The sequence below is a fragment of the Rhinolophus sinicus genome, chromosome 17, assembly GCF_057876585.1.
Source record: "Rhinolophus sinicus isolate RSI-liver-muscle chromosome 17, RSI-T2T, whole genome shotgun sequence".
Taxonomy (NCBI): domain Eukaryota; kingdom Metazoa; phylum Chordata; class Mammalia; order Chiroptera; family Rhinolophidae; genus Rhinolophus; species Rhinolophus sinicus.
Window position 1 is genome coordinate 213,234,686 of NC_142517.1, and position 15,034 is coordinate 213,249,719.

At 45.6% G+C, this 15,034-nt stretch overlaps 1 protein-coding gene across 7 annotated transcripts in view; it reads left to right on the forward strand.

Moving 5' to 3' along the window:
* Window positions 1-15,034, forward strand: part of FARP2 (FERM, ARH/RhoGEF and pleckstrin domain protein 2) — a 99,802-nt gene that overhangs the window by 6,144 nt on the left and 78,624 nt on the right. For 6 of the 7 annotated variants that reach the window (XM_074316527.2, XM_074316539.2, XM_074316514.2 and 3 more), the window contains exon 2: window positions 10,431-10,660. In XM_074316527.2, coding sequence (XP_074172628.2) covers window positions 10,457-10,660 — 204 coding nt within the window. In that variant the 5' untranslated portion in view covers window positions 10,431-10,456. Of the gene's footprint in view, window positions 1-3,750; window positions 3,880-10,430; window positions 10,661-15,034 lie in introns of those variants that run through there. The other variant, XM_019711685.3, reaches the window with a different exon arrangement.

Sequence of the window (15,034 nt, forward strand, 5' to 3'; positions counted from 1 at the left end):
CCCCGTTGCCTTTTCTCTCTGTCCTCCTGCAACTTGGTCCCAGGCAATGGTGCATTCACAGGAAGTGAATGGCAGAGCAGGGTAACTCAAGCCTCAGGTTTCCAGCTGGAGGACTAGCTAGGCAGGGGAGCCCCAGGTCACTGGAAAGTGCACCAGGGAGATCGCAGAGAGGGAGGGGCTTGGAAAAGTGGCCCTTAACGTGGCTTATAAAGTTAGGGGTTCAGCGCTGAGCTTGTGCACACATGGGTCTAACCCCAGGCAACTTGCCAGAGACTGGGAACTCCGCGTCACAGGGTGGACCGCCTGGAACCCATGCTGGCCCCTGGGTTTTGGTGACCAGGGAGGACAGCCTCTGAAGGTGGAACTGATGCTGAGACCACAGCCCACAGAAGGCTGGGTGGGACGCAGCCTGAACTCAGCCAGCGCCTGCTAGATCAAAAATACCGGCATTCTCCATGGCGTTTCAACAAGACCCAAAGTCTCAGAACAACACACTATTTAAAATGTCCAGGATACAATCCAGAATTACCCAGCAGGTGCAGAACCAGGAAAATATCACTTCATGAGAGAAAAGCCAGAATAAAGCCGAGATGCTGCTGGTGTTGGAATTATCTGACCAAGCCTTTGGGCCTCATGACCTTGACACACTAGTGTTACTTCTGAGAATATGTGCGCTTACATTGCAGAAGTGCTGGGCAGGTATAATTTAGGACACCGATCAGCTAATCTGAAAAGAGTGAGGGTGTCCTGGATTATCCAGTGGGCCTCATCTAATGACGTGAGCCCTTAATAGTAGAGCCCTTTCCCCAGCTGACAGCAGAAAGGGACGGCAGAGAGTGGAGGCTTAAGGATTCACCAGACTGTCTCGGACGGGTCTGAAGATGGAGGAAGCCAAGAAATGCAGCTGGCCTCCAGAAGCTGAGAACAACCAACTGCTGATTGCCAGCAAGGACTGGGGGCCTCCCTTGTGTTCCCAAACAGAACTGGATGAGCGTTCTCCCCGAGAGCACCCATGTAAGACCCTAGGCTGGGTGGCACCTTGACTCAGACCTCATGAGACCCTAGGCAGAGAGCTCTGCTGGTCCACCCTACACCCAAACTTCTAAAAGGCTGTTATTTTAAGTTGCTAACTTTGTGGTAAGTTACCGTTGCAATAAAAAAAACCAAAACACACTTTAAAGCCACTATTATTAAACTGTTCTGAGAAGTTAGAGTATTCTTGAAACAAATGGAAAGATAGAAAGTCTTGGCAATAAATGAATGAATGAGGATATAAAGAAAAACAAGGGAATTTTAGAACTGAAAAACACACTAACAAAATGGAAGTGACAAAGGAAAGAGTGAATTTATAATGCACGGGTGTACGGGTTTTTCAGTCAAATTTTTTGGTTTCGTTTTTTTAATCTTGAAGAATTTGCATTATATAGGCCTGGGAGCCAGGATGCTGGATGCTGGTCTCACCTCCCCACAGATTGGGTCTTGTGGCCTCAGCAAGCAGCTTCCTTCTGTGGTTGTGATTTCCCATGGACGGGAAGGAACTGGGCCAGCATTTCATAGTGTAGGAGGCTCACACATTCCCTCTCTCTCAGCTGTGCACTATTCCAGAGGTTCCTTGGATCCTTAGATACATTGAAAATTGGTGCTAGATCTGGTTTTTTGTTTGGGGGCTTGTTGTTGTTGTTGTTGTTTTAACTTGTGGAAACTCCAAACATTCACAAAAGTAGAGAAAACAATGTATCAAACCCAGCTTCAATAATCCACATATGGATGGTAGTTTGGGGTTTTTTTGTTTGGCCTATGTCCCCACTACTGCTCTCCACCTCACTGGATTATTTTAGTGAGTCCTAGACTTTATTCATTCCATCCATAAATACTTTTGTGTATATCTTTAAGAGAGGAATTTGTTCGTCTTCATATGCACAATACCATTAAGTCATCCGGGAAATTACCAGTACTTAATATCATCTCATATCCAGTTAGTATTCAGATTTCCCTGATTGTTCCATAAATATTTGACTCAGAATTCAAGTAAGGCCCCCACGTAGCATTTGGCAGGTAACATCTTTAACCGTTTTCATTCTGCCCCCCCTTTTGGGGGGGACCATTTATTGAAGAAGTGAGGTCATTTTTCCTGTAGAATGTGCCACATTTTGGTTTACCTGTAGTTTTTTTTTTAAGATTTTTTTTTTTTTAATTGGGGAAGGGGAACAGGACTTTATTGGGGAACAGTGTGTACTTCCAGGCCTTCTTTCCAGGTCAAGTTGTTGTCCTTTCAATCTTAGTTGTGGAGGGTGCCGTTCAGCTTCAAGTTGTTGTCCTTTCAGTCTTAGTTGTGGAGGGCGCAGCTCAGCTCCAGGTCCAGTTGCCGTTGTCAGTTACAGGGAGCACAGCCCACCATCCCTTGCGGGAGTCGAACCAGCAACCTTGTGGTTGAGAGCCCACTGGCCCATGTGGGAATCAAACCAGCAGCCTTCGGCGTTAGGAGCACAGAGCTCCAACCGCCTGAGCCACCGGGCCGGCTCTACTTGTAGTCATTTAATCCTTAGGAACTATTTCACTAGTGATGTATAATGAAGTTACTGAGTTTTAAAGTCACGTGAACGAATTCTCTTTGTAGTTTAATCACTGTCTTAATGTACAGGTAGGATCATCTGTTTAGTTTGTTTGAATTTTTAGGGCTTGCTTTTCTAAAACACTGATTTCATTTTGCTTTCTCATCATGTAAAAACATTGACAAGGTTCCCAAGTCAGCATGACTGAACAGTGTGTCTTAGGAGCAGTAGTTTCCATCACTGTCTTCCCAACACCCCACCCCTCATAGCTAACCATGCTCCTTAGTTTTCAGTGTATCCTTCTGTTGTTGTTTGAATAGAAGCAGATGCGTGTGTTTATATTCCTCCTCTTCTAACTAATGTTAGTGTACCATGCACCTGCGTTTGCACCTGGCTTTTACTCACTTTCAAACCAAAGCAGCGTATCTTCCTGCCTTGCTTTGTGAGGATTTTGACATTAAGTTGGGTGGCTTCATTCCCAAAAGAAAGTGTTGAGAATAGTCAGTTATCTGGATTCATTTCAGCTCTTAAAACGTTACTTTTCAGTTGATTTTTTTTGTAGTGTAAAGTGAGAATACCTGATGGAAGAAGGTCAAAAATATTGACATCTGTTTAGTATTCAAGCTATTGTTTTAAAAACCTAGGGAGGAAAACTAGAATTCTAAGGTTTGCAAATATTGGTTTTGTCCAAAGTTATCTCTTTGGACCAATAATCTGTGTTTACATTGTAGTGTGGACTTTGAAAGCGATCCTCCTTTGCTTGCAGACATTTAGCTACTATTCCTTATGGTGAGGTAGGAAGGATGGGATGACATGATTTTACGAGGTTTCGTTATTTTTTGGCTGCTAAATCCTGTAAATGAATTGGAGTCAAGAACACATCTTTCATTTTATTTTCACATTGATCTGTCTTTGCACGGAATCATAGATTCCCAGAGTTGAAAGGAACCCCTCCCCCATCACCTTGCAGAATAAGTGCCACTGGGCGTGGTGCAATGGCCCAGCTGGCTAATGGCTGGCAGAGAGGGATTGGACCCCAGGGTTGCTGCCCTCAGGCCTGCGCTCCTGGCTTCTGCCCCGCCCTTCCTGCTGCCCTTGTCTAGTGCCCGCCTTTTCACTTGGCCTTCGGCCTTTGGGTTGCAGCTAGTCACACCTTTCTGTTTGTGTGAGCCGCCCTTCCAACCCCAGAGGTTTCTGAGGTTGGTGACTTACACTGCCCTTCCTGGTGCTTGAGGGACAGCATTGCCCTGGATTTGGGCTCTCGTCAGTCCCTAGGCTTCACTAGGTGACATAGATCCCGAAGCACCTGCTGGAGCAGCGTGTTCAGGTGAGTTCTGCTCCACCCTCCCCGGTCTCCGACACTGAACGTGGTTTCTATGGTGCTCTGGCCAGGTTGGCTTTCAGTGGCCAGCAAGCTGTATTCCGGGGTGTGTGGGCGTGGGTGGCCACCTGCCCTCCGGTGGCCAGCCTTTGCCCATCAGCTCTCTGAGGCCTGGCCTTGCAGGACAAGTTGTAACTGTTTTTCCTCCAATTCCTGACAGTGATTGCATTACTTAGTTGCTTATTCTAAAAAATACCAGCCATGCCTACTAAAGGGGAGTAAAAAAAAGATCCATCTCTTGCTTCACTGTAATAGAGACGTAATACAGCTCAGTGTCCAGGAACTAGGTGAGAATTCCACTTGAATATCAGCAGCAGTGGAAGTTCGTTCTAACAGTGCAGTGGGTTTCAGGCTTGTGAGACACATGCGGTGAACATGGTTAAGTGCCACACTCTGCCTCCTGAGTTGGTCAGCGTTCAATACAGTGAGTCATCACCAACCGTCATCAATAGGTTCCTGGAAACTGCGGCTTTACGGGAAATGACGTTAACGAAACCAGTTTGACCAGAGGCCGATGATAGGAACATGAGCTAAGTCCCTACAGCATATTTCTAGTCACAGAAACATCACCCAGCCTCTAAATAAAGACCCAAAACACTTCTAATGTTAAATATTGACATAAGTGTGAGCTCTACATACGTTTGGGAAGGACAAATAGGAACAAGGTAATTCTCTTCCAACCCACTTACTCCAGTTAGGGCCCCAGGGGCCCCAAGCCTCTCCCGGCAGCTCAGGGCCACTCACACCCACACCCACTCACACGGGGACAACGTCAATTTCCCATTTAACCCAACATGACATCTCGGGGACGTGGGAGGAACCCTGAGTCCCCGAGGAAACTCACGCAGACAGACATGGGGAGAACGTGCGACTCCACACAGACAGTGGCCCGGCCGGGAATTGATTTTTTTCCCTCATCAACGTTATAATTAAACGACGTTGAACGAAATGACGTTAGTCCAGGACCTGCAGTGAGTGTTTTGGTCCTAAAAGAAGCAACCAAAAAGATTTCAAGGGAGGGGGATTTGTTGCTCTAGAAGTTTTAGCCAGTTTCCTTTAGTGGGGACGATGGACTGTGTCTTGTTTGGGAGCCATGTGCTGATTTTCCAGTGGGAGGGGGAAGGCTTGGTGGCCAAGTCCACAGTGGGCTGGAGTCCTGACTCTGTCACTACTGAGCTATGTGTTCTGTGGCAGACCTTTTTTAAAAAAGAATAGTTTTTAGAGCATTTTTTAGTTCAGAGCAAAGTTGAGTGAAGGTACAGTTTCCCCTGTGCTCCTGGCCCCCAGACATGCACTGTTCCCCTCATTGTAAACATTCCCCCCAGAGTGGGATATTTGTTACAAACTTACATTGACATGTCATCACTCAAAGCTTTAGCAGATTTTTGAGCCAAAATTTTCCAACTTCAAGATGGAAATACTTCTCCAGGTGGCTTTTAAATGTTTCTTAATGAGGGTGGATGCACAGGAGCTGAGTTTGTATAATAGTAGTTAGCAGCAGTAAGGTCAGTGGTGGGATTGTATCCAGCCACCAGAAATGCTTTTAGGAGGGAAGACCACATGGAAGGAAGATGGGAAAATAAACCAGAGGTCTCTGGGTCTTTGCACTGCCTCTTCCCTCTAGACTTCTGGAAAGTTCTCTGGCAGCAGCAGAGACGTGAGCAGGGGCTGCATGCAACATTTGGGGCCCCAGGGCTGCAGAACACTTGGTGTGTCGGCCTTGCGGTGTTTGTCATGTTTGCTTATGAGCACACGAAACAGTCATTTCTGTTACGTAGTAATTTGTGTAAAACAGATTCAGTGCATACAGTTTTCCTTTCGGTTTTTTTTTCCCATTGTCAGTCTGTGGAAAGTGACTGTTGGATAGATGAGCAGGTGCACGTTTCTATAGGAAGTGTCCATTTTGCTGCTTGTTCTAACACAGATTGGTAGACCAAGGTTAACTGATAGTCACAGCATGGGCATTGCATATCAGTTTTCTATTAAGTTCCCTACTTCCCAAGCTTTGTTAAACTTAAGGTTGAGTAATTATTAAATGGGTACTTTATGCTACATTACTACCGTGTTTCCCCGAAAATAAGACCTAGCCAGACAATCTTCTCTAAGGCGTCTTTCGGAACAAAAATAAATATAAGACCCAGTCTTATTTTACTATAATACAAGACCAGGTATAATATAATATAATATAATGTAATGTAACATAATGTAATACCAGGTATAATACCGGGTCTTACATTAATTTTTGCTCCAAAAGACGCATTAGAGCTGATTGTCCGGCTAGGTCTTATTTTCGGGGGAACAGGGTATTGTGGGATAGCAAATGGGTTTCCTTTGGAATATCACAGCAGGGTACCTCATGGGGTCATTAACTCTTCAGTGAACCTGTCTTCCTTTGATGGCCCTCCGTAAGGAACGAGAGTGTCTTGTGACCTGAGTCAGCTTCAGCCATGTTGATGTTTACTGTGGATTAGATGAGAATAGCCAGGATGTAAGTCTGCTGCTCAGAGGAGTTTCCTCTAGGCAGCCGTGTTTTCGTATTCCTTGAATAAGTCCTTCATTTGTCTAATATGCCTTTAGTTCTTGTGACAGATGAAACAATGTTAAATTAAAAGTATGCTGTTTTGAATATATTTGTACTATAAAATCACCACCATGTGAATCAAATGTATGGCTTAATGAATTATAAAGTGTACACTGTCCTGGTCAAGCACTAGAAGAACTGTGCCAGCCACACCAGAGACTCCTTTCCTGTCCCCTCTCCCAGTGACAGACCCCCTGTCACCAAGAGGGCCCACTGCCCTAACTTTTCTCGTAATACCCTCCTTGCACATTCTCCTCGGGTTTTCTCACCCAGATGTACCCCTCTGGACACTGTGGGCTGGTCTTGCCATTTTCTTATTCTTAGAATTATGTGTTTAGACATGACTTTCTTATAATGAGAAGACAAACTGAAGACATTTTTTTCCATCTAAAATTGAGAAAAAATATAAAAGAATTACATGAAGGAATAACTAAGAGAGGTGACTTCTAAAAGTACATTCTGATTGTATCTGTGTATTCAGAACTGTAGCTTTACTTAGAAGGGAAGGATCACTTTGGTGCCCGCAGGAAAACACCCCATAGCTTGTTTGAGAAGAACTTAACTTGGTGGCTCCGTGTCTGGTCGTTTGAGCTGACCAAGAACGTGAGCATTTGTTTGCACCCTGGAGACACCTTCAAGGTGGGCTCTCTCCCTTTTGCAGTAACTGCTCAAGTTTGTGAGATTGCGATGCAAAAGCTTGTATTCATGTCCTCAGAACGTGGTATGTCTCAGGTTTTATATCAGCGGCATGGAAACTGATTCTCTGAAGTAGTGTTTGTGGGGAGTCTTTGTCCCTTGTTACTGTGCTCAGTGCAGTATTGCATTAGGAGACAGGCAGGCTGTGCTTTTCACCAGTGACATCAGCGAAGTGAAGACTTTGGGAACATTCCAGTAAGAATTTATGAGGTGTGATAAAAAAAAATACAGTGAATGTTTGAAAATTTTTACAGTAAAAGACACATTGCCATTAATCCCCCTAAAAATATTCCCCCTTGCTTCGAACACACTTGTCCCGTCATTCTTCTCACTTTCTGAAGCAGTTCTCTGAAGAAGTCCTCTTTTATGAGTGTCTTTAGTTGTGCTGTCGTGGCTGCCTCGATGTCCTGAATCATTTTGACTTTGGAGAAAAGCCAGAATTCACACAGTGCCAGATCTAGTGAATAAGGTAGTTGAGGACACACCGTAATGTTTGTTTTCTTAAAAAAGATTTTATTGGTGAAGGGGAACAGTTCTTTATTGGGGAACAGTGTGTACTTCCAGGCCTTTTTTCCAAGTCAAGTTGTTGTCCTTTCAATCTTAGTTGTGGAAGGTGCCGTTCAGCTTCAAGTTGTTGTCCTTTCAGTCTTAGTTGTGGAGGGCGCAGCTCAGCTCCAGGTCCAGTTGCCGTTTTCTAGTTGTAGGGGGCACAGCCCCCCCATCCCTTGGAGGTGTCGAACCGGCAACCTTGTGGTTGAGAGGACACACTTCAACCAACTGAACCCATCCGGGAGCTCAGCGGCAGCTCAGCTCAAGGTGCCGTGTTCAATGTTAGTTGCAGGGTGTGCTGCCCACCATCCCTTGCGGGACTCGAGGAATCAAACTGGCAACCCTGTGGTTGAGAGCCCACTGGCCCATGTGGGAATCTAACCGGCAGCCTTCGGAGTTAGGAACACAGAGCTCTAACCGCCTGAGCCACCGGGCCAGCCCCTGTAATGTTTTTATTTGACATAAATTGCCATACCAGAAGGGATGTGTAACGCGGAGCCTTTCCATTGTGATCGTAAAATACGGTGAATGCTGCTGCCGAGTGCCATCCAATGGAAAGGCAGGGATCTTCAATACAGGAAGTGGCGCGTCGAACCTTAGTAACAGTGTGTGACAAGTTTCAGCTTGTTTGGTGCAGTTAGTTGGGTGTGAGCTATGGTTGAAAGAAAGTGTGTTTTAAAGTGTGTGTAAATCATTCTCCATCATGACAACACTCCGTGTCACACATCAGTACGGCAATTTCTTTCAAATAAAAACATGACAGTGTGTCCTCTTCCACTTTATTCACCGGGTCTGGCTCCTTGCGACTTCTGGCTCTTCCCCAGAGTCAAAATGATTCAGGACATCAAGGCAGCCATGACAGCGCAACTAAAGATGCTCACGGAAGAGGACTTCCAGAACTGCTTCAGAAAGTGGTAGCAAGACAGATGGGCTAAGTGTGTTAAAAGCCAGGGGAGCGTATTGTGAGGGGGTGGTTAATGGCAATGTGTTTTTTTACTGTAATAAATGTGTTTTTATTTAAACACACCATATTGTTTGATCACACCTCGTAGTTCCTGCTCTCAGGGCATACAGCCTGCAGAGAGAATTCTGAATGTGATGGGGAACCACCAGCCTGAGCCAAATGCGGTCCCTTCGTTTGTGCAGCAGTTGGGACGGCGATGGGTTTGGCTGATGTCACGCAGCCTCATCACTTGCCCACACCCCTCACAGTCCACTTCCCAGGGGGCTTGGCTTTCTCGTCTTCTTGCTTGTCTGGCGTGGAGATTCTCTCCCACGTGGGTTGGGAAGGGCACCTTCGCTGTGTAGACTTTAAGTGTACAGCAGGAGTGCTTGGCAAATGGTCATTGAGAAGCTTTTTGAACTTAATTCAAAATATAAAAAGTTCGTGAGTTTGATAACAAAATAAGCATGAGGAAGAGGAGAGGGCTAGAGGACTCAGAGCAGTTACGTTAGCACACGAGGGACTGGACCTGGAATTTAGTGAGATTAATTCTCTAAAACATTGACTGCGGACTGCTGGAAGACTTTTTGAGGATGATTAAGCAAAATCAAATAACTTGCAGCAGGTGCGTTTTTTCCTGATTCAACCTTGGCATTCATTTTGGCTATGCTATACTTTAATATTAAATGTTTTTCTTCAAGTTGACTTTCAAACATATTTTTAAGAAGGAAATTTTCCAAAAATGGAAGGTAACTATATTAATAAATACAATTAAAAGCAAGCCAGTATTACTAGATTCTCACTGATACTGTCTGTTCTTTCTTTGTTGGAAACGAAAAGGTGATTAGCCCTGTTCGGCATACTAGCTTAAAACCAGAGGCCTTTCCTGTGGCACAAGGAGCATTGAAAGAGGCGCAAGTGCCACACTGGGCCAGCTACTTGGTGCTCTGGGACCCTCAGTGTCAGTATCTGTTAAGTGGGCGGTAGGTGCTGATGATAACAAGATTATGGTGAGGACAGCAGAAGGCGGTGCCTCCTGACACCAGGTGTGTGGTCCTCGTGACGCTCACTCCGGCTGTCATTCAGTGCTGTGGAAATTACTTCCCGCATCACCGCTGGCACCCACTCCAGCCTGAGGCACAAGTTAGAAAAACCAAGGCCTGCAAAGCAGGCAGAGACGAGCCTGGCTGTCGTCAGCTACTTTTCTTGGCATTTTCCCCACCCTGTCAGCAGAGATAAGGGACCTGCCGAGCACTGCCTGGCACATGTTGGTGCTGTGCCATGTCGCAAGTGTTTACCTTTGCTGAAACGCACTGTCCGGCACTTTCCGCGTGTGGTCAGCACAGTAGATACCACTGTGGATGGTGGGGGGCGATGTGCCAGGATGCCAGGCAGCCTGAGAGATGCAGGCTGTCGGTCACCTCCTGCCCCTGCCAGGGGATGCCGCTGGGGCTCGCTTACATGGTTTTGCAGGTTCAGTCCATTAAATTGCCGCCTGGCTCACAGGATTCCCTGGGAAGTATTGTTACTGGGGCGTTGCTTGTCATTATTTTATGTTTCGCTGATCCATACGAGTAGAAGACAGTCTTTTTTTCTCTCTTTATCTTTATGTAATTTAAGACTCACAGAAGTTAAAAAATCATGCGGAGAAGTCCTGTGGGCATGATGGTTTTTTTCAGTGTTTTAATATCTAAATAACTGGTAACGATTCTTGTGGTTTGGTTTTAGCATATTCATCACTTCGCTGGTGAAGAATGGGAGAGATAGAAGGAACGTACAGAGTCCTGCAGACGCCCGGGAGCCGCTTGGGCGCACACACCTCTGTGGGAGTGAGCACCCTCGAGCCTGGGCAGGCTCCCTCGGCTGCGGCAGCGGCAGGGCTACCAGGCAGGATGCAGACGCACCTGCACTTGAGAGTGAAGCTGCTGGACGACACCGTGGAAGTGTTTGCCATTGAGGTAGGAAGCGCGGTTTGGGGAGGCATACTGCCTTACGCTTTCTGAAAGTCAAGTCTTACGTCCCACATTCCACTTCGCTGGTTGGAATGTGCTTGTTTATGAAGTTGACCAAGAGTGACTTTGGTGACACACAGTAAAATCCTTGGAAATGTGAGTCTGAGTTTCTCCTTTGAGTTTGGAGAATGGGTTCTCCTGTCTTTCCTTTAAAATTCTGCCATCCTGTGATCTCTCCATTCTTGTCTTTCGAGAGGCTGGTTCTGTGCTGTACGGTGCAAACTGGAAGCATGTGGCTTCTGCCCAAGTTTTCCTGGGTCATCCCTGGCTGCCTGGCTGAGGGCTGTCACTTAGCCTCACTACGTGTCAGCTTCATTGTCTGAAATGTGGGGGTGCTTGCAGCCCCCTTCTCGGGGTGGCTGGGGTGCAGACTGAGATGTGTGGCACGGGGCTCGCATAGAGCTTGTTTTCTAGTTTCTAGTAAAAGAATAACACTTTTATTTTGAAAATTACCTAATATTAGTGCACTGATAATGTTGCCAAAACAGTTATACAGAGGGGCCAAGAGAACGTCTACACATTTTAAGAAAGGAAAAAAACTGTATTAAAATTGAAATACTATATACCAATAACAAAAAATGAATACAAGTTATGTGTATATAATTTTTTGGCACCCCCAGTATATGTGTATGTATATATTTTAATAACATGTTTTAGACCCGTGTAATACGTTAGGAAACATTTTTTCTGATATTCTAAATGACATCAGAATGAATGTTCTTTTTAAAAATTATTTTCATATGTAATGCATAAATACATTCTCTTAAATATTTTCATATTGACATAACACTAATATCTTTAGAAGCTTTTCATGCTCTTGACGTCACAAAATAAGGACAGGAGAATTAACTTAAACTTGAGAAGGAGGTTGATTTGTGCTTGGGTTTTTCTGTCAAAATGTCACGATGCTACACAGAAAATAAAAAGATCATCGAGCTGTGCGCCAGGCTGTGCTGGGCCTGCAGGAAAGCTCTGCTAGGCTCTGGTGGTGCCTACTAGTTGCAGAACGCGCTGCCTGAGAGGGGAAGTGAGGGTGGAGGGGGTACCGGTCGGGAGGGGCCAGCAGGGGCTGCTGGGAGGCAATCCTCTGCTCAGCCTGGGGCACAGCATGACAGGTAGCTGGTGCCTAGATTCAAGGGTCTGAACTCGGGACCCTGAATGCCTCTTGGAAGGTCTTATTTGAGGAGGAAGTCAAGTTATCATTTCATCAGGGCAGTGGTAACTGAAACTGGTTGAACCTGTCTGTCCAACTTCCCACATCATTCCCATGTTGCAAGAGAAGGTGGTCTGAAATAGGCACCCTTTGAACCCTAGTGGTTGGCCGTTGATTCTCTGACAGCATTGCCTGTCTCACCAAGGTACTCTTCAAGAATCGCTTGTAGGAAATAGGTTAAAGGTCTAGGGATTCATTGGGCTCCCAAATCTCTTCCAGCCAAGTGTTTGCAAGCATTTCCACCAAGTAGCCATCCTATGATAAACGCATTCACTCTTGCTGAGGCTTATGACAGGTTCAGAATGTTTAAAAGATGGAAAGGATGGAAGGAAGAAACAAACTGCATACAATTTACTTTTAGAGCATCATTTTTTTGGTCCGGCTTAATGGTCTTTATCTACTAAAACTAGGCCCAAAAAAGAAAAAAGCACACATTTATTGTTGTCATAAATAGGATGTAATGCTTCTCTGAGAAATTCACTTTAACGAGTATCTGTGTCACTTTATACTTAAGGAAATCAGAGCTGGCATTTTGTAAAGGTTTCAGAATATTTAGAGCTTGTAAAGATTTTCCTAAATTGGGATTGTTGTTTATATTGATCAAATATAACCATCATGTTTGTTATTTTAATATACCTGGAAAGTTCCCAGAAAGTAAAGAATCAGATTGCTGTTGCATATCCTTAGTTGGATAGGGTACGTTTTAAGTGGTGTTACCCACTGATGCATACCTTTTACGAGGAGTTAAAATTCAAATTTGTTAGTTGTACTTTGCTTCCAAGTATCCAACCCTCCGCAACTATCAGTTAGCGTTGCTAGGTATCAAGCCACTCCAAAACAACAAATATTTTAAACAAATAGTTTAAAACAACAAATATTTCCTGTTTGCAGCATGTCTGAGTTGGCTTGGCGGTTCTGCTCGGCGCTGGCCTTGGGCGGTTGGTGGTCTGGCATGGCCTTATGCACAAGTCTGGGGCCTCACCTGGAACCTCCCTCCAGCCCCAGCTTGGCCTTGCTCACCCTGATGGAAATGTTCTGGGGAGTGGAAACTCGTCCCTGAGGTCTAGGCTTGGAATTCCTGCATTGTAGCTTCCGCCACTTTTTACCGATGAAGCAAGCTGCCCGGCCCGCCCAGATTCGGAGGTGAAGAAGCAGATCCACCTTGATGGGGCGTGCCCAGGAAGCGGTGGCCCTTTGTAGGCTGCCACAGCAGCTGTTGCCAGTGGATCAGGAATGCAGTCCTGGAACGAAGACTGTCTGTGAAGCTCCATTGTCTGGTGTCGGGGCTGGGCTGGTTTGCCACGTGCTAGAAACGCTTTGCTGGCCTGCCTTGAGCCAGCCGAGCGGCCTGCCCCTGGACGTGCTTCCTGCACGGCCCTCCAGAAGGGGCTGGCTGGAGCACGCAGGGTTGCCCTGCTCCTTTCTCCCCAGTGTCTCCCATTGGCCGCAGCTCCAAAGATCCTAAAGATCCAAGGTCAAGGCTGGTTACCCACCTGGACCTCCCACCGCTCGTCCACTGGTCATCTGTCTCCCCACTCCCGCCCCCACCCCACACCTTTATATTTGAATGGACAGACACAGATTGTGGTTGAGTGACATTTGCTGTTGGATCTGTGGGATGGTGCAGACTCGCAGTATGGAGCGTGGGCGTACAGAGTAGTGAGGTCCCTAGCTGTGTGGGTCTCGGGGCCCCAGTGAGGACCCTCCCTGGCCCAGAGCTGGCCTGGGGCCTGCCCTACTGGAAGGCATGTTCCGGGAGGTAAGGCTTCCCCTGATCCGCTGCTGTACCTTCAGTGCTTGGAGAGTGCCTTGCTCTGTAAATGTGTGTTGAATGAACGAAATCAAAAGTTAGATTGGATTCTTCAAAAAATATTGCTAAATATCACAAAGTGTAGTAAAATTTAATAAAGTACTGAATCAAATATGAAGTGATTTAAAAGTCAAAAAAGTTAGATTGGATCAACGTGCCTTATTTAAGACTGTTTTGAACTTTTTCCTCTATGGGATGTTTTCTGACCTCAGGGTTTCAAGTGTTTTTGCTTGTTCTGGGTTTTTTGGCCATCCACACCTATCTTATGTCTGTTTGCTTTATTTTTCACTTAAGTCTTAAGTAGTAGTATCTGTAAACTTGCAGGGTTGATGAGCTGATAAAAACTTGGAAAACACTGGCTTCCGTGCACAGATAGATAGTGGCTAAACACTGGCATTGTGTGGGATCATGTAGAATCCACCAGTTCGTATCAAAGGTTTATACTTATGGGACCTTTTTAACTTAGGGAAGAATTTGACATTTAGTTATTTTTGAAATGCTGATACTTTGCTTCAGTGAAAATATAGAGCAACTTGGCCTAAAGATGCCCTGTTGGGTCCTGTCTATTTTTCCATACAGAGTCTGTGGTTACGTGTTTCGTGTTTATCTTCAACAAGTAAGACAGCCTTTGCCAGCTTCATTATATTTTCTTCAGAAGGCGAGCTCTGCAAGGCCCAGTTTTATTTATATCTCCCATCTCTCCATGTGTGCAAACGAACTTGGTTTTCTGTCAGTGTAGACCACTCTGTGACGGCAGGTGTTTTTAGAGCTAAAACTGCTGGCAGAGAAGCTGGTGGAGCTGATTGGGCAAGCAGTACAGTCTTGATCACAAAATGACATTTCGGTCACCGGTGGACCACATATATGACAGTGGTCCCATAAGGTTCAATGGAGCTGAAAGAGTCATTCACCTAGAGACGTCCTGGCTATCTTACTGTCACAGCACAACGCCTTCCTCACGTGTTTGAGGTGACGCTGGTGTAAACACCTACTGTGCTGCCGGTCACGGAACAGTGTAAGAGACAGTTATGTAAAGTACATAGTTGATGATAAGAAATGACCATGTTACTGGTTTGTGTGTTTACTGTGTATACTTTTTATCGTTGTTTTAGAAGCGTACTCTTTCTACTTATAAAAAAACATTTGCTGCAGCACAGTGTGCTGTTAACGCCAGCAGCAGCCTCGTACGTCTGGAGTTCACCGCGTCTCTCCATTGCATCATTTTCTCTTGTGCTGATTTAATGTCGTGTGGTTTTGTGCGGTAACGTGCTGTGCAGGCTGGTAGCCCAGGAGCCCA